The sequence below is a fragment of the Carlito syrichta genome, unplaced genomic scaffold (assembly GCF_000164805.1).
Source record: "Carlito syrichta isolate Samal-C Ts95f unplaced genomic scaffold, Tarsius_syrichta-2.0.1 Scaffold312159, whole genome shotgun sequence".
Taxonomy (NCBI): domain Eukaryota; kingdom Metazoa; phylum Chordata; class Mammalia; order Primates; family Tarsiidae; genus Carlito; species Carlito syrichta.
In genome coordinates this window covers 704,729-717,724 of record NW_007256255.1, presented here as the reverse complement: position 1 = coordinate 717,724, position 12,996 = coordinate 704,729, and the positions used below count along the sequence as shown (strand labels likewise).

Here is a 12,996-nt window from a genome sequence, read left to right as displayed (position 1 = left end):
CCACCATGCCCGGCTAATTTTTTGATTTATTGTAGAGATGAGGTCTCGCCAAGTTGGCCACACTGGTCTCAAACCCCTGAACTCAGGCAATCCTCTCGCCTCCACCTCCCAAAGTGCTGGGATTACAGGCATGAGCCACCGTACCTGGCTGACTTCTTCTCTTTAAAATTAAAACTTGAGCCAGGTGAGTTGGCACACACATACAGTCCTTGCTACTCAGATACTGAGGCAGGAGAATCGCTTGAGCCCAGGAGTTTGAGACTGTAGGGCACTATGGGCACTATAGTCAGGTCTGTGGCTAGCCATTGCACTCCAGCCTGGGCCACATAACAAGACTCCATCTCTTAAAAAAATAAAATATATAAAATAATTCTTTTCTGCTGGAATTAGGCAGAATTAAATAAAATGTTAAAAAATTAAAAAGAAATAAATAGGCCGGGCACGGTGGCTCAAGCCTGTAATTCCAGCACTTTGCAAAGCAGAGGTGAGAGGATTGCCTGAGCCTGTGAGCTCGAGACCAGCCTGGTTCGAGACCAGCCTGGGCAACATGGTGAGACCTTGTCTCTACAATAAATAAAAAAATTAGCTGGGCACGGTAGCACGCGCCTGTAATTCGGCTACTTGGAAGGCTGAGGTAGAAGGATCGCTAGAGCCCAGCAGGTGGATGTTGGGGTGACCATGAACATGCCACTGCACTCCGGCCTGGGCGACAGAGTGAGATTCCAACTCAAAAAAAAAAAAAAGAAAGAAAGAAAAGGTAAAAAATTGTATTCATATAAGAAATGCATATGTTAACATACAAGTAATGTTTGTTTGTTTGTTTGTCTTTTTCGAGTTGGAGTCTCACTCTGTCACCCAGACTGGAGTGCAGTGGCTGCTCCCGGCCACTGCAGCCTTGACCTGCTGGGCTCCGGCGATCCTTCCTCCTCAGCCTTCTGAGTAGCTGGAATTACAGGCGCGCGCTACCACACCCGGCTGATTTTTTTGATGTATTGTAGAGATGAGGTCTCGCTGCCCAGGCGGGTCTCGAACCCGCGGGCTCAGGCAATCCACTTACCTCAGCCTCCCAAAGGCGCGGATTACAGGCTGAGCCACCAAGCCCGGCTACAAGTAATGTTTAATATATATTGGTTGTGAACTATTCAGACAAACTATGAAGAGTAAAAAAATCTCCGTTCAACCTCTTTCTGCTCTTAGATTCCATCCCAATCCCGTTTCTCTCTTCAGGGTTAACCACACTGACCAGTTTGGTAGGCATCCTTCCAGACCTTTCTTTGTGTCTTTATGTAGAAACAGAGATATCAAGCCTTCCCTCTTTTAAAAATAAATGGGCCCATTTATATTTATTTATCTATTCATTTAGTGATAACTGTATTTTTCTGTGATGCACTTTTCCATTTTAGGATGTATAGGTCTGCGTCACTGCATTAGTATTCTATAGTACGAATTCACCGTTATTTATTTACCAGCCTTCAAGGAACATCTTTGTATATGTGTCTTTGTATACATTTATAAGTATTTTTGCAGGTTGGGTTCCTTGTGGAATTGGAATTGGTTAGTCAAAGAGTCTATACATTTAAGCTTATCATAGGTAAAAAAATTCATGCTGTCAAATTCTTTAAAAGTCTGTTCCAGCGGGGCTTGGTGGCTCAGCCTGTAATCCCACGCATTGGGAGGCCGAGGTGAGTGGGTTGCCTGAGCCCGAGGGTTTGAGACCCGCTTGGACAACTTGGCGAGACCTCATCTCTACAATAAATCAAAAATCAGCCGGGCGTGGTAGCGTGCGCCTGTAGTTCCAGTTACTTGGAAGGCTGAGGCGGAAGGATTGCTGGAGCCCAGCAGGTCGAGGCCGCGGTGGCCGGGAGCAACCACTTCCCTCCAGTCTGGGCGACAGAGTGAGACTCCAACTCAAAAAAAAAAAATCTGTTCCAATTGACATCCTTAACTGTGTATGAAGAAGCATTTGTCCACATTCTCGTCAAAACTGGGTATGATCAGGTCTTATTAATTTTGACAAAACTAGTAGGCCATGAATAGTACCTTGTTTGAGTCTGTGCTGTCCAAGTGAGCACACTGGTACCTTGTTACACAACTATTACTGGACTTGGGCATCCTTTCATATATGTATTGGTTGTTTGTAGTTGTATGAAGTGTCTGTATTTTTTGCTCATTTTTATTTTTATTTTTTTTGAGTTGGAGTCTCACTCTGTCGCCCAGATTGGAGTGCAGTGGCCGCTCCCGGCCACCGCAGCCTAGACCTGCTGGCCTCGGCGATCCTTCCGCCTCAGCCTTCCAAGTAGCTGGAACTACAGGCGCGTGCTACCATGCCCGGCTGATTTTTGATTTGTTGTAGAGATGAGGTCTCATCAAGTTGCCCAGGCGGGTCTCAAACCCTTGGGCTCAGGCAATCCACACACCCCGGCCTCCCAAAGCACTGGGATTACAGGCTGAGCCACTGAGCCTGGCCGAGATGACATTTTTAATATTCAGGTTGACAACCTTTTTCCCCTTTGCCTTTTCTGGATTATATAACTTAATTGAGCAATCTGAATAAAAAAAATTGTTTTTGTTTATCTTGTGAATTTTTAGTACTTCAGTAATTGAAACATACTTGTTTTAAAAATATTTGTGGGTTTGAATATGGAAAGAACACAAATACTTTCATGCCATAAGGAAAGAATGAAATAATATTTAAATCAGATATGAGAAGAGGTCTTAGATTATGAGAAAAAATATAAATCTCTCTGAAATATTACTTCATTATATGCATTAGTTTACTAATTCCAGTAATTTACAATTGGAAATTAATTACTTATGTTGTACATTTTATTATTTAAAAATTTTTTGAATAGGTAGTATTTGTACATGGTACAAAGTTCAAAAGTATAAAAGGGTATACAGTATTGTGAGAAGTTGTCTTCCCATTCCTATTCTTTAATTATTTAGTTTTCCTTCATAGACACAATCATTATTACCAATTTCTTGTGTTGGTTTCCAGAGATATTTTATGCATATACACAACATACAGTTTATATTAATTGAATTATTTTCTTTTTGTAGTTAGGTAAAGCTGCACCTGCTTCAAACATAATTTGTTCCTTCAGGCAAAAAATCACTCACAGTTCCAGAAAATAATTGATGAATAGAGAACAGCTGTCAACAGAAGAGACATGCCACATCCATGTTACACATGTTAGGTGACTCGCAGAGATGGAGCTTTCCAGTTAGAAGGGTTCTTCTTTTATTGATTTGCTTAAGTGATCTAAAGCAAATATATTTTGTTTACTCTTACTAAACTGATCTAAAAAATTAGAGAACTCTGATTATCTCAGACTTGGTATTTCCCACCCCTCCCCAAGAATGTATATTGCCTGATTTTGAAATGTGAGTTAAAGCAAATTATAAAACATGAAGGGGGATCACAGAAATTAGATAAGCTAACCTTCTTACTTTATGTATGAAGAAATTGAGGTTAAGAGACTTGCAGCATCACAGTATTTTTCTGCAAGATCAGACATTTAAAGTCAAGTGACCTGGTAGGAAAGTAAGTTTTTGGAATGCCATGTTATCAAAAACACAGGTAGCAATTTTTTTTCTCCATTTTTTTAGAAAGGAAAAGATGCAGTAGTCCTGGGTTCCATCTTGATCTTTTATTAAAAAGCATCATAGCACTTCATTTTCTTGTCTGCACTTTTGCCTGTAAACTTCAATCGTAAGGCACTGTTGTTCAGTGTCAGGCACTCTAATGCTTGGAAGATTAAAGAGAGCGCTTTTATTGTGTGGGTTGGAGTTGGGATTAATGGAGCCTTTCTTAAGCATTTTTTTCATGACTATGAAATTTATAATGACTGTGCCCTAATTCTCTTAACCTTATACTTAGAATCGTTCTTAGCCTTGTGTGTTTTTCTTCCTAATGTGTGTTTTAAGTCAGTAACCTTATTGGCAAGGAACATTTAAACATATCTATTTAATTGGTTTAGAAAGCTACTGATATTTTTTTCATGAAACTTTTTCCATATCTGTGTATAGAAATATACATAAAGTCAGTATATTTTTACCACCATTATTTCTTTATTCTTACCTATTGTTAATATTTTACTTTTAATCTAAGATTTCTAAAAATAATTTTATTTCTTCCCCTTTAACACATCTTTCTAATCTTGTTTCACTAAGCTAGTAACAATAGGAATCCACATAAAGGCACCATCTGGAATTTCCAGTAGACGTTAATTGTAATCTAAGGACTAAAATGCTAACTACCTTCTAGCTGTTTTCAGATACACTTATTTTTTGTTATTTATTGTTATTTCTTCACTTCACCAGATATTGGATATTACTCTTAAAGGAAAATTCATAGTTATGTTTTTATGATTTGAAAAAAATCTGTCATTTTAGCTAGAAGCTAGAAAAGGAAGAAGGAAGAGGTGGATGAAGGCAAAAATAAAAAAGAAAAGTAAATATGTATATTTTACCTCAATTAAAAAATTTAAAAAAAGAAAATCTATCATTTATTATGGAAATACTGAGACACTCAGATTTTTTTCCATTTTGTTTTCCTTTTTCAGTGGAAGATACGCACTGTCTACCCTATATGAAATCCATCTGGTGAATAATTGTTCTCATGTACCGTTGACTGGCAGGTTAGGAGGCTGTCAGAGTTGACTTAAGCTAAATAGTTCGATTGAGGAGTCAGAACTCCATCCTTTGGAGTGGCTTTCAGAACAGTTAAAAATAAAGTCAGAGTCATCTGTTCTGTACTTTTTTGTGTATTTTTTTTTTTTTTTAGAGGCAGGGTCTTGCTTTGTCACCTAGGCTCTAGTGCAGTGGTGTGATCACAGCTCACTGCAACCCCGAACTCCTGAACTCAAGCAATCCTCCTGCCTCATCCTCCTGAGTAGCTGGAACTACAGGTATATGCTGCCACGCCTGGCCTGTTCTATACTTTTGTATAGACATTTCTCCAATGATTTGTTTGTATCTCAAGTTAATTCAGCTAACACTTATTGAACACATGTGTGTGCTCTTACTTTAAAATAATTTTAGTAGTTATTTTATTTTATTTTATTTTATTTTTTGAGTTGGAGTCTCACCCTGTCGTCCAGACTGGAGTGCAGTAGCCACTTCTGGACACTGCACCTTGACCTGCTGGGCTCCGGCGATCCTTCCTCTCAGCCTTCCAAGTAGCTGGAACTACAGGTGCGTGCTACCACACCCGCCTAATTTTTGATTTTTATTGTAGAGATGAGGTCTCGCCAAGTTGCCCAGGCGGGTCTCGAACCCGCGGACTTAGGCAATCCACTCATCTCAGCCTCCCAAAGCACTGGGATTACAGGCTGAGCCACCGAGCCCAGCTAGTAGTTCTTAAACTAGTTAAATCTTACGGATTTATAGCTCCCCCAGAGAAGAGGGGAAGAACCATTTATTATTGAATTCTGTTTCTCTGAATTAAAGAAAAATTCTAACTTTGTGGTGATGAATAGTTTGAGGAGATTATAGAATGTTAATGAATTATATATTTTGGGGTGGGGGTTTGAGATGGGGTCTTCCTGTGTTGCCCAGGCTCTCACCTCAGTCTCCGAGAGTAGCTGGGACTACAGAAAATAAATGTTTAAAATATGCATATAGTATATAGGGCTGAGTGTGGTGCCTCACACCTGTAATCCCAACACTTTGGGAGGCCAAGACGAGAGGATGGCCTGAGCTCAGGGGTTCAAGACTAGTCTGGGCAATTTGGTGAGACCTGGTCTCTACAGTAAATCAAAAAATTTACCATGTGTGGTGATATACATCTGTGAATCCAGCTATTTGGAAGACTGAAGCAGGAGTATCATCTGAGTCCTACAGGTCGAGGCTACAATGGCCATGAGCATGCCACTGCACTCCAGTTTGGGTGACAGAGTGAGACTCCAACTCAATAAACAAAAATCTCTGTCTATTATCTATTTATCAATCAATCATCTATCTATCATTTCTCAATTATATAGGTAGGATTTTGGGAACCTTTATAAATGCTTCAGCAACATGGGCTTAGAAGAGTAAATCTAAGATATATTCCTCAGGCATAAGTCTGTGTTTATATGGCGTCCAGCAACAGTGAAGGTATAAGAATTAAAATTCTGGATTGGGTGATTAAAATATTATACTTGCCGGGCTTGGTGGTTCAGCCTGTAGTCCCACGCCTTTGGGAGGCTGAGGTGAGTGGATTGCCTGAGCCCGTGGGTTTGAGACCCACCTGGGCAACTTGACAAGACCTCATCTCTACAGCAAATCAAAAATTAGCCGGGCGTGGTAGCGTGCGCCTGTAGTTCCAGCTATTTGGAAGGCTGAGGCGGAAGGATCGCCAGAGCCCAGCAGGTTGAGGCTGCGGTGGCCAGGAGTGGCCACTGCACTCCAGTCTGGGTGACAGAGTGAGACTCCAACTCAAAAAAAAAAAAAATTATACTTTTCTACTGGGAATTTCATATTATAGATTAAAACTTGCCTTTTAAAAATTAATTTAAAAAAAACCCTGAACCAGTTCTAAGTTAATTAGGATATATTTTCTGTTACCTTCAAAAGTCAGTATAAAATATGTGGGTTTTTTTTGACAGACAAGGTCTCTCTCTGCCACCCAGGCTGGGGTACAGTGGCATGATCATGGCTTACTGCAGCCTCGAACTTCTGGGCTCAAGGGATTCTCTTGCCTCAGTCTCCCAATTAACTGGGACTACAGGTGTTCACCGCCATGCTGGCTAGTTTTTATATTTTTTTGTAGAGGTGAGATCTTGCTATGTTGCCCAGGCTGGCCTTGAACTCTTGGTCCCAAGTGGTCCTCCTGCTTCCGCTTCCCAAGTGCTGAGATTACAGGCATAAACCACCATGCCTGGCCAAAAATATGTATTTGTAAAAGTGTATTTCTTCTTCTTTTAAGCTTTATCAGCTAGAAATGACTGCAGCATTAAACTTGTAGTTATGATTTAAAGTGAGACTGTTGCCATAAATTCCTCTCCAGGGTAACTTCATGTTTTGACTACTATTTAGATCGAATGCTGTATGAGGCCTGTGAAATGTTTAATATCATTGATTATATTGAACTACATTAGAAAATTGTCTCAGTTCCACACTGAGTTGTGTGGTTGGTACATGGTAATGGAAGTGACATGCTAATAAGAACTTAGACACGGCGGGGCAATAATATTTTTTTGAGAGTTAAATTAGTAAAAGCATTTTTACTTTTAAATACTAGTAAGAATTTTCTGAAGATTTGAAGAATGCTAAAATCACTAATCTGTGTACTCTAAGAGTAATGTCAAGGAGACAGTTCTGAAATGTGATCAGAACATATTTAGTGGTTTCCACAGATACCCTCAAAAAAAATTCAGTGAGTGGAAATCTCATTAATTTTATCATATCCTCTTCTGGGCAAAGTCTATGAACACGAGGATGGTCAGCTCAGAAGATAGCAAAGGGAAACTCAAAGCATTAGAAGTTGAGGGCCAGGAGCGGTAGCTCACACCTGTAATTCCAGCATTTTGGGGGCCGGAGGCGAGAGGATTGCCTGAGCTCAGGGGATCGAGATGAGCTTGGGCAACTTAGTGAGACCTTGTCTCTACAATAAATCAAGAAATTAGCCAGGCATGGTGGCACATGCCTGTGGTTCCAGCTACTTGGATGGCGGAGGCAGAAGTATCTCCTGAGTCTAGATGTCGAGGCTGCAGTAGCTGTGATTGTGTCACTGCATTCCAGTCTGAATGACAGAGCAAGACTCTGTCTCAAAAAAAAAGAAAGAAGCTGGGCTCAGTGGCTCAGCCTGTAATCCCGCGCCTTTGGGAGGCTGAGGTGAGTGGATTGCCTGAGCCCATGGGTTTGAGACCTGCCTGGGCAGGCGAGACCTCATCTCTACAATAAATCAAAAATCAGCCGGGCATGGTAGCGCACGCCTGTAATTCCGGCTACTCGGAAGGCTGAGGCGGAAGGATCACCGGAGTCCAGCAGGTCGAGGCTGCGGTGGCCGGGAGCGGCCCCTGCACTCCAGTCTGGGCAACAGAGTGAAACTCCAACTCAAAAAAACAAAACAAAATAAAACAAAAACAAAAAAAGAAACAAAAGAAAGAAAGAAAGAAAAAGAAAAAAGAAATGGGGCTAGTCTTTTGCGAGAGAAATTTGTGATTTATCTGTTTCCTGAGGCAGGCGTATCCTTATTGTGGTGAGGGATTGGCTTAGTCTGCCATCATTAAATACTCCGGCTGCGTAATTATGTCTACAATCTATCCTAGTACCTTCTCTACCTGAGAGAGAAAATGTGCTCATCTGCTGATGAGAGCATTCTAGTCTGCTAAACATTTGCGTTTCTCTTTGTGAAGAAATACATTTTGAAAGTAAGCACTGCAAAGGACTGACCTGTGTGCCTACATGTATGTGTGTGTTTCTGTGTGCTTGGTTCAAGTAAGTTGACCTAAGGATCCACTCGGTCTGTTTCATCTGATGAGGCCTCTTTGTAGCTACGCTACATGCTTGGAAAGTCTTTTGCCTTGCCCTGAGCCTTCACATGTGAAAGTTACAGCAGTTAAGGCCATTTAGCTTGTGTGGCCTCATCTATAAACTGAGAATATGGAACTCCTGATCTTCACAGTCCTCCCAGTTCTACACTTTTATGAATTCATATGTGCTCAGTCGTATCACTACAGACTTACAGGTAAGAGCTAGAAGGAACCTCCGAAAGTGTTGAAATATCATGGATCTTACCGATGTGACTAAAGTTGTGCATTTTAAGCAGCCTCGTTTTGTTCGACTTCAGTGTATGGGATCATCATTTAGCACTAGACTATAAGCTTCTGGAGGGCAATGCCAGTGTCTCTGGAGTACCGGCTAATGTCTGTCACAGAGAAATGGCATTAAGTGTTTATTGAATGAATGTATTAGAGTATATCCAGGACAGTGAATTTAGGACATGGCTAACCATGACTTGGTTATTCATTGCTTCTATCTATCTATCTGTCTGTCTATCTGTCTATCTATATTTGAGTTGAAGTCTCACTCTGTCACCCACCATGGCTTCGTTATTCATTACATTAATTTATTTATTATTATTTTTTGAGTTGGAGTCTCACTCTGTCACCCAGGCTGGAGTGCAGTGGCCGCTCCCGGTCACCACAGCCTCGACCTGCTGGGCTCCGGCGATCCTTCCGCCTCAGCCTTACAAGTAGCCAGAACTACAGGCATGCGCTACCACGCCCGGCTGATTTTTTGATTTATTGCAGAGATGAGGGCTTGCCAAGTTGCCCAGGTGGGTCTCGAACCCGCGGGCTCAGGCAATCCACTCACCTCAGCCTCCCAAAGGCGTGGGATTACAGGCAGAGCCACCGAGCCCGGCTTATTTATTTATTTATTTTGAGTTGGAGTCTCATTTTATCACCCAGGCTGGAGTGCAGTGGCATGCTCATGTCCACCGCAGCCTTGACCTGCTGGACTCAGTTGATCCTTCCGCCTCAGCCTTCCAAGTAGCTGGAACTACAGGTGTGCGCCACCATGACTGGCTAACTTTTTGATTTAATGTCAAGCCGAGGTCTCACCAACCTGCCCAGGCTGGTCTTGAACCTGTGCTCAGGCAGTCTTCTTGCCTCCACCTTCCAAAGTTCTGGGATTACAGGTGTGAACCACCGCGCCCAGCCTAATTACTTTTGAAAACATGCTTTGCTGTGAAAAAACTTAAACGTGTATTAGAGAAGACAGAATTATATAATGAACCCCCATTTGTTCCACTGGCTTTAATAGTCATGATCATTCTTCATCTTTATCTTTTCCCATTCCCCTCTTCTTAAATTATTTTGAAGTAAACCACAGACTGTATTATATAATTTAATCTGTAATTATTCCAATGAGTATCTCTCAAAGATTAAGGACATTGAAAAGATGACAACCAGCCGGGCTCAGTGGCTCAACCTGTAATCCCGTGCCTTTGGGAGGCTGAGGTGAGTGGATTGCCTGAGCCTGCGGGTTTGAGACTCACCTGGGCAACTTGGCGAGACCTCATCTCCACAATAAATAAAAAATGAGCTGGGTGTGGTAGCGCGCGCCTGTAGTTCCAGCTACTTGGAAGGCTGAGGTGGAAGGATCGCCGGAGCCCAGCAGGTCGAGGCTGCGGTGACTGGGAGCGGCCACTGCACTCCAGTCTGGGCGACAGAGTGAGACTCCATCTCAAAAAAAAAAAGAAAAAGAAAAGAAAAGATGACAACCATACCATTATCACATGTTAAAGACTGACTTGGTTTTGATAAATATTAACTCCAGAATACTTGTACTAAAAATTCCCACGAAATTGGTTATGTGTCATTTTCAGAAAGTTATACTTAGTCATGAAACAACAGAACTAGCTTTGTTGTTGTTGTTCTGTTTCATATTTAGGCTATCAATATGACGGCTGAAGAAACAGTGAATGTAAAAGAGGTTGAAATCATTAAGCTAATTTTGGACTTCCTGAATTCAAAGAAGCTTCACATTAGTATGTTGGCTCTTGAGAAGGAAAGTGGAGTCATCAATGGCCTATTTTCAGATGATATGCTTTTCCTGAGGTATGATTTCATTACTGCTTTGAAGTTTGTAGCGCCCTCAAAAAAAAGTATGAATGAGGTAATATGTATAATACAGATAGAACTTTATAATAATGAAAAGGCTATGTAAGTATAATTTTAAAGATATGCTTGTTTTTATTATGGAATGTTTTGAATATTTTCTGTAGAATGATTTCTGTAGTAGGATCCAGGGGTCTATTAAGAAAACAAGAATCAGCCGGGCTCGGTGGCTCAGCCTGTAATCCCGCGCCTTTGGGAGGCTGAGGTGAGTGGATTGCCTGAGCCTGCGGGTTCGAGACCCGCCAGGGCAGCGAGACCTCATCTCTACAATAAATCAAAAAAATCAGCCGGGCGTAGTAGTGCATGCCTGTAATTCCGGCTACTTGGAAGGCTGAGGCGGAAGGATCGCTAGAGCCCAGCAGGTCGAGGTTGCGGTGACCGGGAGCAGCCACTGCACTCCAGTCTGGGCGACCGAGTGAGACTCCAACTCAAAAAAAACCAAAAAACAACAACAAAAAAAGAAAACAAGAATCACAACTCTATTGTGGCTGTTGCCTCATCATAAAAGATATTTGACCAAGAAATCAGAGACTCTGGAAAGGCAAAGAAAATATTTCTGAAATACTATTTTTTGACTTTAGAAATAAAATGTATTTATTATAGAAAATAAAGAAAAGAAGTATTACCCTGCCACCTAGACACACTACTGATAACTTTGTGCATATTTTTAAAATAATGAGAATTCTCAGCCTGGACAACAGAGCAAGACTTTGTATCTAAAAAAAAAAAGAAAATTCTGTTGTATTTATAATTTAGAATCCTGCTTTATCCATCACAAGGATTCTCTATGTGATTACAAATTTACACTTAAAAGTTTTTCAATTTACTTAATTTCCTAATGTCTCTCCTATTTTTAGACAATTGTTTCCAGTTTTTCTTAAATTATTGCTTTGTGGAACATCTGCTATATATATGTGGACTTTTTCCATATCTTGAATTATTTCCTTAGGACAAGATTCTTAGAGGTGGAATCGCAAGGCAAAGAGAATTCGCATGTTTGCCAAAGTGGAAAGCTAAATATATCCTGACTTGAATTGGATGGAAAAAGAAAATCCCAAATTTGCAGTCAGAGATATATTCTATTTTTACTTTACACTAAATATCCTTGTCAGGGAGTACAGATTCTTGGACATGTAGCATTTTGTGACTTAGAAAGCCTTAAGAAATGAAGTGTTCTTAACACATGAGAAAAGAACTGTTAAAAAAAAACTTGGCCAGCCGGGCTCGGTGGCGCAGCCTGTAATCCTGCGCCTTTGGGAGGCTGAGGTGAGTGGATTGCCTGAGACCACGGGTTCGAGACCCGCCTGGGCAACTTGGCGAGACCTCATCTCTACAATAAATAAATTTAAAAAAAAAACTTGGCCGAGTGTGGTGGCTCACACCTATAATCCCAGCACTTTGGAGGTTGAGGTGAGAGGATTACCTGAGACCATTGGTTCGAGACCAGCCTGAGCAACTTGGCAAGACCTTATCTCTATAATAAATCAAAAAATTAACCAGGTGTGATAGTGCATGCTTGTAGTTCCAGCTACTTGGAAGACTGAGGCAGAAGGATCGCCTGAGCCTAGCAAGTCGAGGCTGCAGTGGCTGTGAGCATGCCATTGTACTCCAACCTGGGCAGCAGAGTGAGACTCCAATTAAAAAAAAAAAAACAACAACAACAAAAGTTATTATATTAGAGGAGTTTATTTAAACTTGTTGCGCTTCCCTGTATTTTGTGTAATGAACGTCATCCAGCCCCAGGGAGCTTAGTCAATGATGTAGCTGGGAACCAGCACTGAAACAGTATTTTGGGGGCACTGTCTTTCAAGCATTTATACTCCTGGATTTAGCAGTGGCTCTCAAGTATTCTCAAGAGCCATTTGGTTTGTGATGAAATTTTTTTGGTCTGAGGTGAAATGCAAAGAATTGTAGAATAGTTGGGTTTTTTTATTAAGCTAAATGTATTCGCCATAAAGGGCTGGTCTTTAAAATTGTGTGCTTTTCTACTTTTAAAATATTAAAATATCCCTTTATAAAATGACCATGAGCAATATTGTCATTGCTTCCATTAATATTCCTTCTTTGCAGAATATTGATAATCCTGTATATGTCTTCCTGCCCATCCTTACATTTTTAAATTTTACTGTTGTTTTTTTTAAAACTCCAAAATTAGGGAAATTTCCTTTGTAAAAGAAGAGAGATAAGAATACCTTGTAACTTTTGGAAATTACTATAGACTACTTAAAGTAGAATTACTCTTCTTTTTATTTCTTGCTGTTTCTTTTTGTTTTGTTTTTTTTTGGAGTCAGACTCTCAGTGTGTCACCCAGGCTGGAGTGCTGTGTCACGCTCATGGCTACTGCAGCCTCATCCTGCTGTGCTCAGGTGATCTTTCTGCCTCAGCC

The 12,996-nt window shown here is 40.9% G+C and overlaps 1 protein-coding gene across 1 annotated transcript in view; it reads left to right on the top strand.

Moving 5' to 3' along the window:
• WDR47 (WD repeat domain 47) overlaps positions 1-12,996 on the top strand; it is a 66,321-nt gene that overhangs the window by 6,873 nt on the left and 46,452 nt on the right. The window contains exon 2 of the mRNA XM_021718393.1: positions 10,384-10,550. Coding sequence (XP_021574068.1) covers positions 10,393-10,550 — 158 coding nt within the window. The 5' untranslated portion in view covers positions 10,384-10,392. The remainder of the gene's footprint in view (positions 1-10,383; positions 10,551-12,996) is intronic.